Source organism: Paramormyrops kingsleyae, chromosome 23 (assembly GCF_048594095.1).
Source record: "Paramormyrops kingsleyae isolate MSU_618 chromosome 23, PKINGS_0.4, whole genome shotgun sequence".
NCBI lineage: Eukaryota > Metazoa > Chordata > Actinopteri > Osteoglossiformes > Mormyridae > Paramormyrops > Paramormyrops kingsleyae.
Genome location: NC_132819.1, coordinates 23,058,692 through 23,080,953, shown reverse-complemented (window position 1 = coordinate 23,080,953; position 22,262 = coordinate 23,058,692). Strand labels below are relative to the sequence as shown.

At 41.4% G+C, this 22,262-nt stretch overlaps 2 protein-coding genes across 4 annotated transcripts; both read left to right on the top strand.

Annotated features, from left to right (window-relative positions):
- Positions 1–19: 19 nt before the first annotated feature.
- Positions 20–5,539, top strand: fam221a (family with sequence similarity 221 member A). 2 transcript variants are annotated; one of them, XM_023825327.2, is made up of 7 exons: positions 20–233; positions 838–1,011; positions 1,514–1,704; positions 1,824–2,030; positions 2,454–2,549; positions 3,529–3,617; positions 4,773–5,539. In XM_023825327.2, exons 1-7 carry the CDS (start codon positions 28–30, stop codon positions 4,869–4,871), a joined length of 1,062 nt encoding a protein of 353 aa, XP_023681095.1. In that variant the 5' UTR covers positions 20–27; the 3' UTR covers positions 4,872–5,539. The 2 variants fall into 2 exon arrangements, with proteins under 2 accessions (XP_023681095.1, XP_072561650.1); XM_072705549.1 differs by lacking the exon at positions 4,773–5,539 and having other exon boundaries at positions 1,824–2,025; positions 3,529–3,620.
- A 10,466-nt stretch (positions 5,540–16,005) lies between these two features.
- npy (neuropeptide Y) lies at positions 16,006–18,719 on the top strand. Of its 2 annotated transcripts, none has more exons than XM_023825337.2 (4): positions 16,006–16,352; positions 16,671–16,883; positions 17,344–17,424; positions 18,456–18,719. In XM_023825337.2, the coding sequence occupies exons 1-4, from the start codon at positions 16,267–16,269 to the stop codon at positions 18,517–18,519; spliced, it is 444 nt and encodes a 147-aa protein (XP_023681105.1). In that variant the 5' UTR covers positions 16,006–16,266; the 3' UTR covers positions 18,520–18,719. The 2 variants fall into 2 exon arrangements, with proteins under 2 accessions (XP_023681105.1, XP_023681106.1); XM_023825338.2 differs by having other exon boundaries at positions 16,112–16,352; positions 18,362–18,719.
- The last annotated feature ends 3,543 nt before the right edge of the window (positions 18,720–22,262 follow it).

Sequence of the window (22,262 nt, the reverse complement as noted above, 5' to 3'; positions counted from 1 at the left end):
GGCCGCAGCAGTTTAACGGATCCGCGCATGCGTAATGTAGTAGTCACGCGCTGGACTCGGATATGCTCTACTACCTGTAACTTAGCAACGGTGGCGCAGTGTGCACCAACTCAGGTACATAGCATTCACCAGTATGTTTCGTACTTTTGTAACGGCGCTATTAACGCGATGGACGTAATACGTGTGAATAAGAGTGCGATCACTGCAGTTGAAGACTACCTAGAATACAGAAGGTCTGTAAGTTGCCGCGTTTTGCTCTTAAGTCTGTAAGCATTGCACTGAACAATCAATGAGAAAGAAGTTATGTAGACGCGTGATTTGAGGCTTGTTCTGCTAAAATCAGCATTGAAAACAAACCTCGAACATTGTATAATTACTCATAAATAATGTGATTTTCTTTTCCTTATAATAATCCCTATTTGTGCGAGTAGTGTGATGGTACCACCTCGGCGGCACACAAGGGAATGTTTCAGCTTAGATAACATACCAAAAGGCTCACAGCAGCTCTCCCTGATATATACGAAGACGCCATGCATTGTTTTCTAAGATGGTGTGCCTGTGGAATCCTGAAGCAGCGTGCTTTGTGGATAGACTGCACTTGCAAACTTGATCAGATTATAAATAAACGGGGAGACATATGGGATTGCAGAATTCATTTTTGCCAACCACTTTTAGTTCCCCATGTCTTGCTCCTCCTGAGAGCTGTCCGCGCCGTTCAGGTTGATCTTTTTGCGGCTTCTGCAGCACTTAGCCGGGCTCTGGTCAGCGAGTGAGGGCCAGTTAAAGCGAAAGATGAGCGGAGATGCGGAACTGATGGAGGCTTCTGCCGTTCACCAGAATTGTTGGCGAGGATGATGGGGGGATACTCTTCACCTCTGAGCAATATGCGGCGTACAAGCAGCAGGTTTTGCCGACTAGGCTGCAGAACAGGCTGTACGTGAGCTGTGGGGTCCCGGGGGGCATGGATTGCAAGCTCATTGGACCGGAGACGCTGTGCTTCTGCTCACACAGGTGCGATCTCTTTCTGTCACCCCTCGCCACCCCGTTTTATCTGCACTCCCGTGGGATCTGTGCTCATTTCTGTACACGTAAAGGCTTGAGGGTTTCCTACGTCACTGTGCCTGCACACATACCTGCATCTGTTGAGTTCTAATTTTAATGCTTACATGTATCGGCACTAGCCGTTGGTTTCCATTTTCCAAAATCTATATGTAGCACTGATTGCCTCAAAACAGCTGAATTGCAATGTTCCCCTAAATAATTGTAGTTCAGGAAAAATTACGATTAATGCTTTAGACCATTTAGAAAATGGATGGATGGTGGATGGATGGATTGGGAGGATGGATGGGTTTCCCAGGTTAGACTCCAGATGACCTAAAACCCAACTGGATGATGATGAATATCAGCTGTGAGCTTTTTGTTACCTGTATGTTCAATATTCTGCTTTCACGGGATACTCTGGATGCCTGTATGATAAATGCATGGCTTTTAGAGCACCTCCATTTGGCTTAAGGTACAAGCAGCATCAGACGGACTTTGAGAAGGTGCCCTTAGAGCGGCCGCTGGCTCTGCCGTGCCGAGTCTCCAGCTGCAGCTGCACCTCCTACTCCTACATCCACCTCAACGGCTCCCAGCCAGTCCGCTGCCGGTGCAAGCACTCCGCCCAGGACCACAGCGAGGCCGGCGGGCGCCGGTGCAGGAAATGTGAGTGCGGTTCCCTTATGCCGCCACATGAGGCGCACGGCCAATTCGGGTTGGCGCGTGTGGGGAGACAGCTGGAGAGAAACAACATGCGACGGCCCTGGTTGCGCTCTTGCCGGCAGGTTCTACATGCGCTGCGTTCTACAGCCCTTATACCTGCAGTTGTGGCCAGCCTAGCTACGCCCACAAAACCCTGGTTGAGACAAAGGAGGAGCGCTTGGCACGGGGCATGCCCGTGGGGCAGGACGTCCCGTACGTTGCCATGGGAGGACTGACGGGATTCAGCTCTCTGGCTGAGGGCTTCCTGAGACTTGAGAACCGCAGGTTGGGTGAGACCATGCACATTGTAACTAAAGGCACATAGCAGCAAACTGGAGTATAGATATTCTACTCAAGGAGAGTATCTACTAGATCAGACAAACGCACAGCACTGCACCGTACAGAGACGAGATCAGAGAGGCTGCATTTTCGGCTACTACCATCAGTCATTAAGTCATTAGCTCTTTCTCCTGTCGGGCGTAAGAAATGTAAACATTTGGAATCAAGTGTGTTATCTCGTGTTCTTGTTTACGTCAAGAAGTGAAGAAAGTTTATATTTCAGATGGCTTGGCATGGTAAAGTTTTTGGAAACCGTCCGCTGTTTGTTTGAGGGATTCATTTGCTTACGTTAAACGTGGAGGACTCCCAGCAGGGGGTGTGTTCTCTAACATGTTGGGACCCTGCTTTTGTGAACTTTTTGGGGGGGCAAATAGGCAATCCTCCGTACTCTGGACTGGAACTGGCTGGATCCCGATCCTCCGTTGACTGTTGGTTCGAGAAGGCCGACGGGGCGTGTTCTCAGACTGCAGGTAAGGTTATACGAAGTCGCCATAGCAGTAAAACACTTCTAGTGTCCCTCTTTGGTTTGTCTGCACAAATGTAGAAATCCTCGAATATCCGTGAAATTCAAGGCTTTAAACATTGCAGGAGTGTCAGCTGAATATTTTAAATAAGATTTGTTTGTGTCTTTAAGCGATCAAATCTAAATGGTTGCAATACTAGTGGTTTCCCTGCCTTTGGTCATACCTTCTAATAGTAGGAGTGCTGTCACTTTGATGTGCTGGTGTGTTTGGATTTTGTGAATGACAGAACAGTCTGAACAGTGCCGTCTAAAGTCTGTATCTGTCCAGAAGCTCATCTGGAGGCAGTAGCTCAGGCCCAGCGAAGCCGTCACAGATCAGTAGAAGCGTCATCAGAGGCTTCCTGCATGGTTATGGCAAGGAGTACATTTGTAAATGTCAGTGCGCCATGTTCTTGGCTGTCTTCTGGCTCGGCACTGAAAATGTATAATTCGTTGAGGGCTACAATGAGTGACAGCCGCAGATGTGACATCGCCACATCTGGCGAAACGTGTAAACACACCCGCTTCAGAAAACTGATCCTCCTGCAACAGATGCAAAGTTTCAGTGTCTCACGGTAACTCAGAATTGTTCTCATTATATTCGTTTAACCGTTCAGGCACAGGACACTTCTGCAAAAATTAAATGCAAATATTAAAGACATGCAACGTTAGTTAGATTTAAGAAAATGTCAGCTGTATGTTGGAATCATTGCGTAAATGCTTGGTCTAGACTGCTGAGTCTTCTGTGATCATGTCCTTCCATTTAGAGTCTGTTCCACAGTTTAAAAAGTCTCCTCCTGCAGAACCAAGGGGTTCTGAAGTTGTCCAAAGCAAAACAATTCAAATGAATGACAATAACTTCATCTAGAGTTCAGTCACACAGTGGTGTGTCCACTGTGAGCATCACGGGAATTGTATGTGACAGACTTCTGGTCTATAATGAACAGACATAAACTCACTGAAGCAGAAGAAGTCAGACTTGAAGACAAGGGAAGACGAAGACATGGCCGTCTTTGAAAGACGATACAAGGAGAGGGTGAGTGGTGGCAGAGGGCAGTCAACCTATATATATATGTGTGTGTGTGTGTGTATCTTGTTAGATGGCTAGATAAACCTCCTATATAACATACACACAAACTCACACACACACACGTACTCTTGTAGAAAGTATCCTCACAAATGGCATCACTGTCTGGTTTGGGAACACCACTCAGGCAGAGAGGAAGGCTCTACAAAGAGTCATAAAGGCTGCAGAGAGGATCGTTGGAGCTGACCTCACATCCATGGTCACTCTCTGCACACAACGCGGCAGGAAAAAAGCCCGGAGCATCCTCAGGGAGCCACAGCACCCAGCGCACTCTCTGCTCAGGCAAAAACACTCAGCATTTAACCTGAGACACTGCAGGCTGTACAGTATCATCACACACGAAGCACGTTTTTATAACATCCTCTTTCCAGCCATACTTGGTGACAGAAGATATAACAACAGAAGGGAAAACATGCCAACATAACCTCTGATGTGCAATATTTCTTAAACAAAAGCAGTGTTGGTTTACAATGTGTCCAACAATGTTTTACTGTAGCATTATGACGCAATATTCTCAGGCGTGCAGCACTTTTAAATAAAAATCTGTGTTGTGTTTTACTTTGTTAACAGTGTACACTGGTCTACGGCGTGCACTTTAATAATGGCTGTTTCACTGCACTTCATAGTGTTTCACTGTTGCCTATTTTTGCACCTCGAGATGTTTGAGTATTTTAGTTGCGGATTTCATTCTATTTTACAATGTCTTCTTACTACTTATCATTTGCCCTTATTGCGTTTCCTGGCTTTTGATTACTTCTCTTCTTTACTGCCTGTGCGTGTACAAATGGAAAATAACTCTCTTGAACTATTAATCCCAAGCTGGAAATGACCACTAGGGTCTCGTCACGCTAGGCCCCAAACCAGCCCTTCCTGTCTTTCTGGTGTTACAAAAAATAGGTACTTCTTGTGGGAAGCAAGCAAACTAATGAACTAATGAATTGAATATAGGAAAACATTTTAAAAGCACTAATTTCTAGAGATCCGCTTAGCTTTCGGCAAATTACTCTAGTGCAATTAGCGTTATGCTGTATCCACATTGTCGAACTGACCTCAGCTTACAAATGCAGCTTAAACACAAGTGATTCACTTAAACTCTGGTTTCAGCTGGAAATGGAGGAAGCGAGGAAGCAGAAGGTGCTGCCACCGAAAGGGCCCCGACCGTCCGCCACTCCTCAGAGGAACCGCGGCAGGCCAGAAGGGTGATGTTTCCTGTATCATTTGCGGTGCGCGGTTTGAGTTTACTCACTCTGTACTTCTGTTACAATGCAATGGATATGTTTTAGTAAAGTTGGATTGCTGTATGCTATACTATTTTGATTGAATATACGTTTAGAAAAGTCAACTGCCGAAGTACATTCTGTAATGTATAGCAGCATCCTCCAGGGGTCAGCAGTGCTCCGCCATTCTCTACTGTGGTTTTTTTTTCTTGATTGAATGGAATTTAAGAGTTTTTGGGATAAAAAAGGGCAAATTACATGCTTGTCAGTCCAATCCTTCAGTAATTGAAATGTAATTGTGAATTAAAAGTAATTGTCGAAAAGCAGCATTCCAGCTGTTTCCAAATGGGCTACTTTCACACCTTTGGTAGCTCCACGAAATGCAAGGGTAATAACAGTCAGTCAGTTAAATTAATTAACTAATTGAGCTGTTGATGAAATTTAACAAAAACATAGAGGAGCCCTGGAGGAAAGTTTTGGGAACCAAAATAGTGTTTTTCAAGCCATGCAACAAGATATCAGTAACTTTTTGGAGAACAAAAGGAATGCTTCTTTATTTTTTATTGGGTTACTGTACATTTGCATATGATCTAATGCAGGGGTCACCAACTCCGGTCCTGGAGAGCTACTACCCAATAGGTTTTCTATCCCAGCTGGCTTCTGATGAGCCACACCTGCTCCTGGTATTTACCTGAGAACTAGTGTGACTCATCAGAAGCCAGGTAGGATAGAAAACCTACTGGATAGTAGCTCTCCAGGACCGGAGTTGGAGACCCCTGATCTAATGTTAAATTGTGATTTTTTTTTTCTTCTAAGCAAATATATACTTCCTATCCCTTACCATTAAATATTTTCTTTGACTACCTTAGACTGTTGCACCGTACTGTATATAGACATAACACAGATTATGAGACATTATGATTGATGATGGTCATAAAAGCATAGATATGACCGGATCCTGGGGCATGTAAACAGTCAATGTACCTTATATGGCCAAAAGTATGTGGACACCAGCTTGTCCAACATCTCCTTCTGAAACCAAGGGTTTACGTATGAAGCTGGTCCACCCTTTGTTGCTGTAATAGCCTGTGCTCTTCTGGGAAGGCTTTCCATTACATGCTGGGACATTGCTGGGGGCATGTGCTGCCATTCAGGTTCTGGGTGATCAGGTCCCTTTCTGTGAGCTTGTGGCTGCCACTTCATGACTGATCTTGCTCCTAGACGTTTCCCCTTCACAATCACATCACTTACAGTTGACCAAGGCAGCTATTGTAATGGAGAAATTTGGTTAACAAACTTGTGGGAAGGATCACTAATCATTTCTGGATAATCATCCATTTTGCTGCCAGTGTTTGTAGCTGGAGACTGTGTGGTTGTGTTCTTCATTATACATGGATGTCAGATGTGTGTGTGGATTAATTAGCCAGTTCCTCTAATCAATAAGGGTGTCCGCACTCTTTTGGCCGTATAGTGTATGAATGTTAGGAATGCTCAGCAGTTGTGTTTTTGACATTTCAAAAATAAGTCAAAAAGTCAAGTTTGATGTATCCTGGAGTTTTGTATTTGTACAATATACTGATCATCCTGTATGAATATCCAGCAGTATGCATGTTGTGTAGACTTCATGTGTCACATCCTGCCCTCTGCTTCCACCTGAGCCTCCCGTCTCCTCTCTGGCGTGATCTTAACAAGCCATGCCTGTTACTATTTTGTCTTACCTCTTGTTCCTAAATCTCAAATTAATCACTCCCAGCTGCCTCTCATTACCTCCCTTGTTAGTTCCATATATACGTGCTTCCCAGTCCTGTGTTCCCCAGTCCATTCATTGACGTTGAATCTTCTTGTTGTCTGTGCCTTACCTCATTCCAGTCCTCCCATTTCGATCCCTCATGATCTGGTGTATTTCCAGCCTCGGATCTTTACGTTAATTTTTGTTTCATCACCATGCCTGCCTCCGAGTCCTTTGTCCCACCGGTCGTGACATCATATTAAATTATAAAACCTAGAGTGTAAATGAAAGATGTCTAAATAATGCAGTAGGAACATGAGGACTTTGGACTGAAGGTGATTAAGTCCCAGGAAGGGCCTTTGAGTCAAGGACTAAACGTTACAGCAGCTGCAGTGAAGTATCAAGCTGCAAAAATATGTGAAAGTTTGTGTTACGTCATTATGATGGGCAATAACATACGTCAGTATCTGTTTTTCAAATCGTCAAAAGCCACTTCCGTGAAATTTGTCTTTTGTTTTAAAGATCAATGTGCAAATCCAGATTAGAGCTGTGCTTTGTCGAAACTAATAAAAGGATTATGGGTATTTAAAGTAACAGGTACAGTGAATCCATGCTGGCTTTTTGACTCCCTATATCCACACCCATCCGGAGTCAATATGGCTGGCCAGACTGAAAGAGCCTCATCTTTGGTGTAGTTGTTTTGACGAGTTATTTATTTGGAGAGCCCCTCCCTCTGGGAAACTTCCTGGGGGTGTCACGATTTTTATTCATTCTCACATTACAGTTAAATCTAAATACATCTAGGTTCATGCTGGCGGGTGGTGTGTAGCGCAGTGTATTGGGGCACTGTGCCTGCAAACAGAAGGTCGCTGGGTCAAATCCCAGGGTTGTCAGAATGATGTCATCATTGGGCCCCTGAGGATGGCCCTCGGCCCCCAGTTGCTGCAGGGACTGGCTGACCCTGCTTCCATTAAAGTAAATGTGTATCGCTTTGGGTAAAAGCTAAATAAATTCGATGTAACTATAAGTAGATCTCACCATCTATACTTTATCTCTACAAAACTCACTCTCCTGTGTTTTAGCAGAGGGGTCCAAAGCATTTATAAATTATCAGGTTTAATGATTGTGGGGAGAAAAAAAAGCCTTGCATTTGAATAAACAGGGGCATGTGTATGATATATTTCAATATGTCAATTTGTTCAATATCACCCATTTGTACATAGAAAATGTCAAAAAAAAAAAAAAACAATGTTATTTCTCGATTAGATAAGATTTCTAATCATCTCAGAGGACTTATAAGAGCTTATAAGACAAATTGCTGGTTTAGCTAACAGAATCTTTTTGGGTTTTTGCCATCATTATAAAAAATCCCATAATATGACCCTTTCCAAAATCGCTCCTGGTCAACTGTGTCTTTGCCAGGTTCTCTGGGTGATTCAATTGCTGTACCTATCTACCCAAACATGACTAGGGGCTGGGTGACCAGGGTGACAAATTGCCGGTTCCCAGTGCCAGGTCCTTCCCTCAAAAGTGCCCCTTAGAGAAATTCCGTATCATTACGTGCAGTTTGTGCCGCCTTTTGCCCAGCTGAAATTTGTAGAGGAGCTATTATGGTTTTTATCTTTAGTATAACCAGGGCATTTGGGGCTTAAAAAATTTCAGTCCCTGAAGTTTAAAAGTGATATTTTACTCCTATGTCTTTGGAGGCATCGTTTTGCAGAGTAACTGCGTCAATAATCATATGTCCTTGAGCGTCATTTTAATATACGCAGACATTTGCTCGCTTGCTTGACGGTGACCGATCCCACTGATTATGAAACATGCAAAATAAGAAAAAAAAAAACAGAGAGAACTGCACCAACAACCAGGCACGTCGCTAGAAATTCTGGGCCCACTGACAAAAAGTCACCTTGCTTCCCCCCCCCTTCGGCCGCACGATTGTACATATAATTTTACGTGTAATTTTACGTATCCAAGGACTCCTGTTGAGTGCTGGGCCCCTGAATCTCTCAGGGAATCCACACCCCTACTGCACCCCTGTCGAAAAAACGAACTTTCAAAGAAAATATCACAGCCACACAATGACGTCGATTTGTGACCTGCAGTATTGTTAACGTTGGGGCATCATTGGGGTCAAATTCATCTACTCATAATGTGTAACCCTACGAATGACTCCATCGCAGTAGCTGTGAATCAGGCATGTCGGGCCATGTCACAAATTATAACGTAACGATGAACTGAATCAAAGTAGATGTTACTAGGTGGCATTTGTTGTGATTCAGATTTACAGTATAAATTTTTTGCAGTGACATAGTAAGAGTTACAATGCTAATATCTTTTTATATGGTAAGACAATTTGATTGGAGTGCAAGCATAATTGCATAATGTTTCTCAAGAACAATTGTGCAACAAACTTGCATATCTAGATATCTCATTAACTTTAGCTTATGTAAATGATCTTTCAGAGTCCCGCCTACTATTTTCTGGACTCAGGTAGGAATGGATCACATTACAATGCTATTAAATGTGTAGCAACACTAAAGACTCGGGGATTAGAGTCAATTCACAAGAAAGCATGACAGATGAGGCCTGTAACCTGTAACTCTTTAGTTTGCTGGAACCCATTTAAGTGCCTTTGTACAAAAATCATATACACTATTATACTCAGTACAATGTGCAGTGAAATGCGCAGTTGCCAAGCCAGAGACTGTGAAAGAACACGTAACTTTATGAAAGCGTATTGTATTGGCCCCCAATCCAGACCAATCCAGTTATGTTCCAAAATTTCTTGAGCCAGAAGCTCTTCCTCAGCCTGTCTGCGCTGGCCTTCAGAGAGTGAGAGCATTTGCCCGATATCAACACAGAGGAGAGGCCACTGACTGAGGTCCCTAACGGTCTTCTTGGCTGTGGACCTACATCTACTGACAAAAATGTTCTGGAGGTGGACAGTTCCTGTGCAATTGTGCATTCGGCTGAGATGAAATAGGTGCTGGTGAACCTTCTCCATTAGAGAGTCAGTGTGAATGGAGCAGGTCAGGTCCCCAGTTATGTGAACACTGAGGTACCTGAAGTGGCCCCTCATCTACTAAAGCACTATTGATCCTGACGTGGTCACGGTTTCTCTTCTGTTTCCTTCTGAAGTTCACAGTCAATTCGACTCAACAAAAGCATTCATTAATCTGTATGTGACAGTAATTTGAGATAAGACTATAATGGTCTCCACTCATTGTGCGTTTTGTTTAGTCTTTTGAATAGTCATTTTGAAATCAGTTCCACGGTTCTATTATTGATAAATATATGATTTACATTTTTGACCCTGAGTAATAGTTGGGATTGTTGGAGACACTTAACACACCCATATATAATGTATTATAGATACCTTCATAATGCATTATAATGGCTTATACTGACCATCATAATGCATTATGAAGGTATCTATAGTGCATTATAGATGAGAGCTTCATAGAGCAATCATAATGCATATTAAACATGGCTATAATATTTTATGACTTTTTCTGATCAGTTATAGCCATGTTTATATTACTTTATGAATGCATTATAATGCATTATGAAGGTATCTATAATGCGTTACGATGACTGCTTTAAGTAAAGTCTTACCAAATTGTTTGACCCTCTTTGTCAGGGATTTAGCAGTAGTTTTATATAGGTAGCCTCATGACCTCAGGATCATGGGTTCAATTTCCTGATTCAATACTTGGTGAGACAGCATGACCTCTTCGCGTGGATCTGCAGTTGTCATGCAACGTCATTGTCAAACACAACACGTTTTTTTCCAAGGAGTGAGACAAGAGCAGGAAGATTTCTGGATGTCATTGGTTCCCAAGTTCACTGCTAAGCCCATCACTTCAGGCACATGACTGTCCATCTTCACCTCGACAGACTATGTGATCTGCCTTTAAATTCCGTCTTAAGCAGGTTGGTTGAGGAGTGTGTGTGTGTGTGTGTGTGTGTGTGAGGAGGGGGGGGGGGGGGTAGGGATTTAAAAAACAGTACTTCTGCCATTAAACAGTGAATAAAAATACATCAAGCAGTCTGTAAACATGGTGATATCGGTCCTAAAAGGAGAGCTTAGAGAGGATTGCCAGCTGAAAATTATGTTCTTTTGTAGAGTTAATTTTTCCTTCTTATTTCGTAACGCACTCCAATTATTTCTGAGTCTAAAAATGTGCTTTGATGGATGTACCAGTAAGGAATATATCAATGCCTCTAACGAATCCAGCGCCATATCAGATACCGAACCACGGTGACTGGGTAAGGGACCTGCCGGATCGTCTCAGGCCGGCAATCGCATGCGACTCGTCAACTGTCACGCCTGTTACTGAAGACACACCATTCAAATGGGATTGGAGAGGAAACATCCTCTAATGTGTTTTCAGGAACAACCAAGTCATATCAAAGCAAGCAATGCTTTTTAGCTGCTCAGCAGGCACTGTTTCTATAGTATATTCTGGCTAATAGACAGTGGTTCAATATCTGGGTACATTGCCATAATGTTTGAATGCCAAGTACCAAAGAGACCTCTGAAATTTAAGCAAAGCATAAAAGTGAAGTGTGCAGGAAATATCCAGCTCGACAAATCAGATAAGCCACGTGGATGTAAATCTTTTTGGATTAAGAAAAGAAAACACCAGAAAACTTAAATTTAATCAAGGTGTGTGACGTTCATTTCTTTCAACCTTACCGTGCTTCTGGGATTTAAATGTAGGCCCTATGGCTTCAGCAAAAGACACATTAAATTTGTTGGCTACATTTGTAATCAGAAATTATGTGTATTTTGACTTTTTCAACCATGGGTCTTTTAGAGTAAATCGGTTGAATGTCTTGAGTAGCACATTAACCAGCAGCACCATGCTAACTTCTGTCACCTGTTAAATCTGGGTGTGTGAGTCAGGAAGGGTCACAGTGACAACAATGAAAGTGAAAGGTATTAAAATGTAAAAATATGTGATTTCATGCTTTGCTGTTTCATAGTGTCTATTGTGTTTGTTGCTCTTTCTTATTGTTAATGATTCTGTTTTATCTTCAATCTTTTCCAATAAGAGCATTTCTAAGGTAAGTTGGGTTAAGTCCTGAGATGTTTCTCTGAGACAATAGGATTATGGTCCTCATAATCTCAGGAAGGACTCCAATGATACTCGATGCCAGTGACGCTGCTGGTTTACTAGATAAGTAGTCAGAAGTTGGGTGGATATAACTTATTATCTCATATAATCCAGCTGAGCTGAAGATTAATGCTGGTGCATATAGAGAAAAATCCCCTCTGATTGGTAATTGGAAACCATGAAAGAGGTTCGCTAATTTTAGCTACATGCTTAAAACAACGCAAGATCCTGCCTACTACCAGCTAAAATCCGGAATATCCTATGATAAAATTTTCTACCCACATTTCGCATCAGAGGGCGCAAATGATAAATCTGAAGTGTTGTTTCGCAGATGTACGTTTTTTGTTTCCGATTAAATTAAGTTATGCGTGGTTAATCGATTGTCTTCGTCCCTGGAAGGCAGCTCTGCTTAAATCCTGATTATACAAATATTTTAGCTCTTGGTGATTTTCAGAGTGAGTTGTTTGTTTGGCAGGCTGTCACCTTACAGGGGCTTCTGTTGCACTTGCTGAGGGTGATGCTGGACCTGTAGATCCAGCAAACAGAAAACGACACCACTGCTGGGTCCACGGAGCACTGACCTTTCTGTTAACTGGGACTGTTTGACTTTCTCCTAGAATTATGTCTGAAGTTCTTTTCTCAGAAGAGAACTATAATCCAGAACAAAAATTAATTACCGTAGGAAAAGCACGGCAATGATTTATAGGCATTACAAAACACAATCATTCCCTTGAACAAATGGGTTGTGAATTCCAAACGTTTTATTGCTGAAAAAGTGATTACTGTTGTAATCTCAAAGACATTATTTCCCTGACTAACTGACTTTTCTCAGTCTTCCAGCCTTTGTTCTGAGTATAACTGCAAAGAAAAGCATACCAAATATTTCACTTATACATTGCCTACTTGACAGTAAAATACTACAAGACAGAAGACAGCTATGAAACAGGGGATTTGTTAGTATATCAAAAAGATTCCAATCCAGACTTATGAGCCTCCAAGATATATCAGCCACATAAGTGTGTTCAAGCCACGGAATATTTTCATTTAAATCATGCGCTGGTAGCACGATAGGAGACAGTAAGTGTTTTCGTGGGTTTGGGCCAAGTGGAGGCAGCAGAGACCCAGATCAGAACCGTCCTCATTTATCCATCATATCCTTATAACCAGGCTTTTATAAGATCTTTTAATAATAATGAGACTCTTATGTTCTTATGTTCTTATGAGACTTTTTCTGAATCACATATTTGCAAAATTATTCCATCCATCTTCTGAAACCACTTATCCAATTCAGGGTCCAGACCCAATCCCAGAGACTACAGGTGCAAGGCAGGGAACAACCCAGGATGGGGCACTAACCCATCGCTCACTCACACACATACCTATGGGCAATTCTGTAGCTCCAATCAGCCTTGCCATGTTTTTGGACTGGGGGGGGGGGTAGAGAGAGAGACCAGAGAACCTGGAGGAAAACCCACAATGACATGGTGAGAACATGCAAACTCCACACACATGGAGCCATGGAAGAGACTAGAACCCAGTTCCCAGTGGAATGAAGTGACAGTGCTAACCACTGCACCACCATGCCCCCCCACAAAATTATTCACAGGGTAAAAATAATTTTCTTTCAGGACTGATGCAAGCATATAGCTAAGCTCTTTCTGTAATAAAGTTTAGCTTAGTAGGGAACTTTTTTCCACCAGCTATGGGTTGGGTACAAGAGAGAATCCAGCCACTGCTTTAGCTGTGATGATGTTAGTTATCACACATTTTCCTTGTTCAATCACTTGCTCCTGCTTAAGCTGTCCCAAAGGGTCCAAAATGACAGTTTCAAAGTGTTCGTAAAATTTGGAATCTATTTTTAAAACAGCAAATAATTAGGTCTGTGCTGAAAATCCTTGGTGATTCGCATACAAATCTCAGTTTTTTGAGGGGCAGGTAAGAAAAAGCTTTCGCACAGTCTTGTCTGTGACAGACACGCGCACATCTCAGATGAGACACGAGCTCCGCTCTGTAGCTTTTAACTCCAGGTCCGTTCTAAGGCTATTAGTCTTATTCTTGGCAATCGTCCTCCTAAACAGAAACGGTGCACTTACTCAAAAACGGAGTGTGATAGGAGATGACAGGAAGTCCTTCTGCTGCATTTCTGGGTCTGTTTTTATTGTCTTTTTTATAAGCTTAATGGCCAGTTTCTTTGGCAGACCCGCTTGCTGATGTTAGTCTACTACTCCAGACAGCCAATCTTGTGGCTGAAACTGAAAACGTGCGATACACAGACAGCGGCGTCTCTGCGGCCACTAACACCTCATTAATGATAGTGGTCAGAGAATAACGGTTATTAGTTTATATTATAAACAACAGCAGCTGAAAATTACTCATAACGGCAAGAGTGCTCTTATATAAGTTTAAGTATATAAATATGATTGCACTTGTATATGGGAGAGTGTATAGCGCTGAAGAGACGGAATGGCTTCTGGATGGATATCTAAAGTTTGCCACCTTCCATGACACACGTTCATCTCAACTCTCACTGCTCCTTCACTGAATTTAATCACAATTCTCACGAACAGAATTGCCTGTTATTACCTCTTGGGCGCTAAATTTGATTCGGTTCCTTCCATCCCGTTTTTTTTCCGAGGCTCGACCGACACAACTGATTTAAAGGTGTTAGGAAAGGAGAAAGGGGAAGTGTTATTTTTAATCTTTTAATGCTTCGTGGCAAGTGTTGAGAGGGTAATTGGTCATTGAAAGGGTCGATACTATAATCTCGCCGTCAGGGGATTTGTCACTTTAACATCTGAACCATGATTTCGGCCACTTGCATGAAGGATATCCCACCTCTGGAGAAGGAGTATTCACGGAAGAGAACAGGAAATGCTTCACAAGCTCCGTCGCGCGCTTCCAAATCCTTTTAGCGCGCGTCGGAATCTCATTGTTGTTCCATGCCTCTCGTGAAAAACACACCGGATGCAGACATAACAAAGGAGCATGAGGGTTTATGTAAAGTCGACCTAGTTGGGATCATGATGAGTCAATGGGTAGCACCGTAGTGTCACGTTCTCATGGTTGTATGTTCAAGTCCTGTCATCTGCTCTATGTCTAAATCATGCGTGTTCTCCTGTGTTTACATGACGTGGTTTGGTGACTGTCTCCAGGTTTCTCTGATTCTGTACTGGGTACGTGATTCGGCGATGGATGGATGCATCTTATTGGGACCTAAGTGAAAAAATATTCTCTTTCTAGTAGTGATTTAGTGTGATGCCTATAGGCGTTATAGTTTTTTGAAAATAAAAATGGGCTTGGGTTTGCTTGATTAAATAAATTATATAAAGTTTATGATACTTAAATTTAGTTACAGGAGAATGTTGTGGAAGGTTGCACTACTTCATGCACTTCATCTCAAAGCAAAGTGAATAAACATGGATGCAGATAAGGACCTCTGGACAATGGGTGGGTAGTTAGGGAATCAGATAGTGAGATGGGTGTATTGACGAGTGAAGGAACATCAGTGCCTTGTGGGGATCCGTTCTGTACTCAGAAGAACCAAAATGACAGCGCGCTCTTAAGATGCGGTGACGCACTGCATGCCCTCCTTGTCTGGCTCCTATGCTTAATCCTCTAAGCAATTTCACTCTTTCTTCGGGGGAAAAGGGGATTAAGTTTTCTCTTGCAGACTCACAAAGGAACATGCGCTCGCTTGTCGGGCCCTAGATAACATAATGTTACGATTTTAGGCTAATGACACATCTGGAGACCATTTTTAGGTTCCGATGCACATTAACGCGCATTGTTATCCATTCCGCCATAATGAATATAAATCAAGTCTATATTTACGGCGATGATAATTGGAAATCAGCAGCGATCTGACTGAATGTTGTCTGAGTGTGTGCAACTCATGAAGCCATTAGACAATGTTCCTCGACGCACAACTCAAACCGCTAAGGCCTCCCTCACAGATAAATAAATACGGAATATACAAATAAATGCACAATTTGAAAGTCGTAAACAAATAGACATGATTTGTATTGCCGCCTTTCAGACCATTCCACGGCAAATACGATGTTCGATGAAACTCATGAAAAAGATGTTCCATGTTAAATCTAAAGAAAACAACCCATAATATATTTAAACTCACTGTTAATTTAATTTAAACGTTTTATTTAAAAATTGTATAGTATGCGATTGTATTATTCAGTAGTTCACCACAGTTATCTAATTTATGCTTCTTTGAAGACTCGAATTCCGATTTCATTCCAAAGAATGTTAATGCTTCTCCGTCGTCTGGATCCCATGCAGTTCACCATCTTTCATTCTACTTAATCACTTTGGAGTTGTCGCATTAAATGGGAGATATTTTAACCTGTTTGAAATCCGTAAAAAAGCGAATCACATTTATTGTAAATGTTGCTTAAATGGGCGATGACGGCTAATTCTGTGACGCGGCTTTGCGGAACCTCGATAAGAAAATTGCGCTCGCTGGCGCGTGAGCGGACGCCCCCTCCCCACTGCCATCGCGGTATAAAAGTGCAGGAATGGACGGTACCTGTCACAATTCTAGACTGGGGAAACCGAGAAACTCTGGACTACTGATTAAGACCTCTCAGCCCAACAATCGCACGTAAGTAAAGCAATTGTTAATCTAGCAGGTATGTGTGCTTGCCAACTGTAAATACGACCAGTTAGGTACCATAAATGAAGTACTTAAATCTTACGAAAGTAATCGAATACCCTAAATGAATCTGGTATAGGCCAACGTTTTATTTTGTTAGTCGGAACTTTTAAACAAGCAAGCAGGGATGAACAAATAAATAGTAACAAGTAAGCTAAATTAAATTAATAAAGAGGCTGATGGGTCTTCGATTATACAGCCACGTGAATTTGTTACATAAACTCAAAAGCGAGATGCTTTGAATTGAGACTCTTCCTTTTTCACCAGTTCCGTGTTCAGTGACTCGGAGAGGATGCGTCCTAATCTCGGCATCTGGGTAGGGATGACTGCTTTAGTCATATGCACGTTGATATGTTTGGGTACACTGGCGGACGCCTACCCCTCCAAGCCCAACAACCCGGGAGAGGACGCCCCAGCGGAGGAGCTCGCCAAGTACTACTCTGCGCTGAGGCATTATATCAACCTAATAACGCGACAGAGGCGAGTGTCGGCTCGTGATTGTGCTTCGGTGTAACGAGCGATGGCTTTAAAGAGTATTTTCTACCGAGTATTTAATTTGCAAGTATTCTGAGTAGCCTACTTCATTTCCATTTTTAAAGAACGTTGTCAAAACGAGGTAATTAATGCAAAGATACCGTGAAATGATGCAAACAATTGAAAAACATTTGCAACCATTGCAAACGGGAACTAATACTTGTAGAGTTTAATGGAAAAATAAAGCTATGTGCATATGTATCTTCATTTTTAAATTAATATTTTGAACGTTTCAAAAGTTGTAAAAGATCTAAATAACTTTAATACTAGAGAAGACAAAAATTTTCACTAGAACAAAATCCATCTGAAAGTGTGTATAGAACCGAGCTCGGTTTCCTTGAGAAAAAGTTGTCTTTTGATCAAAGCGAGTTCTGAAGACAGCTGACTCCTTCTGCCCGCCGCGCAGGTATGGGAAACGCTCCGGCCCTGACACGCTCTTCTCGGACAGGCTTCTGAGGGAAAACACGGACAGCAGCCCTCAGTTCAGGTGATGACCTCGGGGCTCCGCCTGAAACGCACACAGCGTTGAACAGCATCACATAAAGTGACGTACATCGGCGGTTAAGGAATATCGGAATACAATTACTGTGAGAGAGCAGGACCGGTTTCTGAAGAGGGACAATGACTCGTATAGCAGTAAGATTCAAGGTGAGGTATTCAGGGTCCAAGTGGGGTACACAGAAAGACAGGTAGGATACAATATAACACTTTGTATGGAGTCTTTAAGAATGAACATCATAGGATCGACACCCCCTGTATCGGCAGCACCCCCCCCCTCCGCCCGCTCGGAAAACGTTATCGTCACCACGATAATGGTGTCACTGTCGACAGAAGAGGACCATGGCTCTTTGGTGCTGATGCAATTTGGACGACTGGTGAACTGTTCATAATTTTAATATTTCTGGTCGTTAAACCATCGCACTCTCGTAGGCGTTTGTGTTTATTTGCGAATACCCATTGTGTATATGGGTATTAATGCTTATATTCCCCCCTGGATGTTACACAATTTTTTCTTTCCGGATGTCAATTTTGTTCTGGTCGCTGCATGTTTGATTGTGCTGTCAATGTAGCCATGTTTACTTAACGGGATGCGCGCCCATGTTGCGCGTCCCTGTAAACGGATGTCCTATTATACGAACATACAGCAGGATTGGTCCGAAACCAATTTCCACCAGCTCCGTACTGTGGCAATTAAAGATTCTATATTATCCTTTCTATTCTATTCTATTCTATTCTAGCTGAGTAATATAGTCATGAATGATGAGAGGTGTTGAACAAATAGTAGTATGTATCAGTAGGACCGTAAGTTAGGGATAAGAAACCTTTACACCTCATTTCCTATAACGGATTATGTATATATCATAATTGAGAAGTTCTGATTAAACTGAGAGCTTAACTATTCACCTGTCCATCTCTCTTTCCAGGTACGAGGAGCCGCCAATGTGGTGATGTCAGAGATGTATTTTTGTCCTGCTCCATGCCTCCTTTTACCAACATGGCCACCGAATTGCTGCACAGATGTGATCCTACTCCATTGTCTCGAACACCCCGCCGCTGCACCTCGTCCCGCGAACGTGACTGACGTCATCATAGCCGTCATCATAGCCGTCACGCGGAGGGTCCTCATGGATGGTCATGGCTGCATGCAAATACCACCCAATTGTCTAGCATATTCCATAAACTCTTATTTAATGCTATCATGAAACTCACAAGGGAAAATCGTTGTACAGTGAAATCGTGTTAATACTCGTTGTTCAAAAATAAACTGGTTTGTTGATTGTAGCATTCACTGTATTCTTTGTGCAGTCTACATCTGTGTCATGAAAAGAAACTTGGTTTTAAGTGACCGTTTTAAGTGTGTGGGGATGAAATGACATTTTCACTTTGCTATTTTCCTCGTGTAACTTCTTGCAAGCATGAAGACTCAATAACAAGACAAGATAATAAGATATGTTTTATGGAATGGTAATAATTAATTACAGGAAATTCTTAAAATGACTAAATATATTGTGCTTTAGCTTTAGTAACATGGACTCATATAAAAAGATGTATAAACTGAATTACATTTTACATTAGAATGAGAATCCTTAAGGTGCACTTTCCTCATTGGGCAGTCTACAGTAAATAAAGTGTGCTAAAGACATCACCAGCCAATCGGATTCATGCATAACGTCTTAAAATGCCTATGAAAGTGATGTACATTAAGATTCGAGAACACGATGAGCATGACGATTCAAAGCTGTCCTATGGTAATCTGCAACTGTAAAAAAAAACACCCAGCACCCATTTAGTGAAGACAGAAGCTTGTTTCATAATGGTTACTGATAAATTTTCAATAATTTAATGTCGGGTTGACATACTCTAGTGGCCAAAATTGTTCAAACACCTAGCATTTCTGGCATTAGGCTTTATATACGTACGATATTGGCAGTAATGTTTATAAACAAGCAAAGAATGTTTACAAATACCATACACTGGACGATTAAATAAGTAACTGGAGCAACAGTTGAATGCAATCTTTAAAAATATGTAGTCTCCACAATTTTGGCCACTAGTGTATGTCTGGAGAAGTCTAAATTTATATTTCCCGAATCACATGTAGGAAAATCATTAGTATATTCGTTTACAATTATATCCAGCCCTTATAGGCTGTTTATAATGAAAGAGTTGGTGGACCATTACATGCTCCGAAAACATCCGTGTGCTTTGTTGCTGCGACCCGTAACTGTAACCATTACTTTTTTTTTAAGTCAATCTTCCCATTAAATGTCCATAAAGCCTAATTACGTACCCACAAAACATGTCAGCATTATTCAGAAACTGTGACGTATTATTTGTCTGGTACGGATTTTCAGTATCAGAAAAATACACCCTGTTGGTAATGTTCAGCCTGCAATCCTCCGTCAGAGAAGCATTGTGATTAATTTAAAAAGATCCCGTGTCTATAGTTATCTAAGCCGCAGTAATAGTTGAGAAATCACAATGTGAAAGTGACGTGCGCATGAAGTGCGTTCGCCGTCAGTATGTTGTATTGTAATGGCTCTCTGGCGCCCCCCAGTTGTTAGACGTATTAAGTAGCACAAAAGAGGCGCTTGTAAACGAATTAACGGCGTGTCGATATTCCGACAGGTCTTTCTACCTTTTCTTTGTTGTAAAACGTAAAAATATCAACCAAACATTTTTTTAATAAATGGCATTTACTACATCAGGTAGCCTAAATACTCAAAACGACAGAACCAAAATATTTCAATAATGAAATTATGATGAAAATAATGAAAATAAATATTGTTTAATGTTTTGGTTTACATGTGTCAACATTGTATCTGAGCAATTCTTCATCAAAATTACACATCTTCTCAGAATTTTATTTAGCAGAAAGCCATTTAATATAAATAGCAAGTTTAATAATTAAACCCTATTCATTTTGAAACATAATAATGATTTATGATATTTTCCGCATGCTAAAAACCTCGCAGGTCTAACCTGCAGCCCACGACAGGTTTATCTATTTGTTAAGGCGCACCGTAGTAATTTGCGATTGGTGTTATCAGCAAAGTGAAACCTAGCCTCCTAATAAATATTTTCCCCCAGTTTAGATAGAAGTTCAACCCCTACATTTTCGTTGTTTTTAAAGATGACAAACTTATGACGTCACTAACAAACTGAGGTCGGGTACATAACAGAGTAGTATGTTTATTTCTGTTACTCGTTCAGGTATACACACCGCTTCAAATTAGATTACTTGTCATGTTTTGACATTTGTGGTCGTAATTGAAAGCTCTCCGCTGACAGCTATAGCCGACAGCCTTGACATAGCACAGCTTGGGATCTGAACCAGAAATCTCCATATTTCGACTTAACCTTTTCAACAACACTACATGCTGTCCTGCAGGTGTTTACAGTACATGCTAAATAAACGCACTGAACAAACTTTAAAATCTTTCTAATAGATTCGTACATACATGAAAACTGTTATTATAGCCAGAATGCATGCATTAATCGAATCAAATAAATCTACTTAGGGGCCCAGATAGCACAACATCCCCCCCACACAGTGTGTCCCCGGTACCAGGAATACAACAGCGGCATATGGGAAAAGTACTGCGACTCTTCCGCCATATTTACGCGATATCATCCGAACGAGGATGGAACTAACGGAGAGCAACATCGAATCGCAGCAATGCTAAATTTTCTTCACTCGTCCGGATCAACGATTTTTAAAACAAATATATCGAAACGACTTGGATTTAATTGCAAGTAAGTGGGTTGCAAGGAAATCAAGGCATTTGAGTCAGAGTCGCACAGAAAATAGCAGCTGTATGTTTATATGCATAATTGCAGCATATGCGTCTTATCTTTCCTATTAAGGGACAAATTCAATGGACCAATTCAGTATAATTCAATGAAAAGTCTTACAAATAACTAAATGCAAATCAAAGTGTTTCAAGGCTCAGTTATATTAAAGCCATGAAACACAGGCTTTAGTCTCGACGGAAAGTAACACACTATATTTTCGTCGAATGTCGAGACTTCCAGCACCGAGACTTGGGAACAGTGAAGCACTTAATTGTGAAGCTTAATTAGGCGGCGTATCATATACCGATAGTAAGATGATAGATTTTTCCAAGTTTAATGATAACAATCACTGTTGTTTCTTAAATATATATTGTTGTGCCTTTTCAATAAAGTGCTTTAAATCTATCAATTTGTGGTTATTCGAAGAGTAATTTACAGAGCCATTAAGTCTTAAAGAATTAAGTAACTGGACCATAGATTGAATATATATTTATTCATAATATGTGTTGTTTTACCTAGATAAATCCAGCTAACCAAGTCGCAGTAAAATAAAATAACATTTTATTGGAATTAAGTTTCTCTTAAAGTACTTTTGGTTTGTAACTCGTAGTAGACATGACACCTTCGTTAGCATTGCTAATATAATACAAAGCTCATAGTTTCTTTTATTGGCTAAATGCTGCCCTCTTGTGGTGATTCTCTTCTGTGAGCCACAGTGCACCCCAGCAATTTAAATAGCAAATGAAAAGTTTATTTAATACAAGGGCTTTTTCTAACCTAAGATTAAACCAATTACAAAGACAAGCGACAAAAAGGAAGATGGAAAGGTCTGGGTAGGGTCAATATGGGTTAAAAACAAAAAGTAAAAAACGAAAATAAAAAAACAGCGGTAACAATAATGATAAAGTAAAGAAGACTTTGTAAATTCAAAAACATTTTATATCCCGCACTGACGGTTTCAGGTTCCCTCTGCTTGTTTTGTAGAAGATGAGAGGCTTAAACTAAATTAACCAGACAGTCAATTAGGCT

Bases quoted from the DNA above. Each gene is read 5' to 3' on its own strand.
- fam221a (XM_023825327.2), top strand. From the start codon at position 28: ATGCGTAATGTAGTAGTCACGCGCTGGACTCGGATATGCTCTACTACC. The intron at 1,705-1,823 runs GTGAGTGCGGTT...TCTTGCCGGCAG, and splicing joins CGGGCGCCGGTGCAGGAAAT to GTTCTACATGCGCTGCGTTC. The intron at 3,618-4,772 runs GTGAGTGGTGGC...CTCTGGTTTCAG, and splicing joins AAAGACGATACAAGGAGAGG to CTGGAAATGGAGGAAGCGAG.
- npy (XM_023825337.2), top strand. From the start codon at position 16,267: ATGGACGGTACCTGTCACAATTCTAGACTGGGGAAACCGAGAAACTCT. The intron at 16,353-16,670 runs GTAAGTAAAGCA...CTTTTTCACCAG, and splicing joins TCTCAGCCCAACAATCGCAC to TTCCGTGTTCAGTGACTCGG. The intron at 17,425-18,455 runs GTGATGACCTCG...ATTGCTGCACAG, and splicing joins GACAGCAGCCCTCAGTTCAG to ATGTGATCCTACTCCATTGT.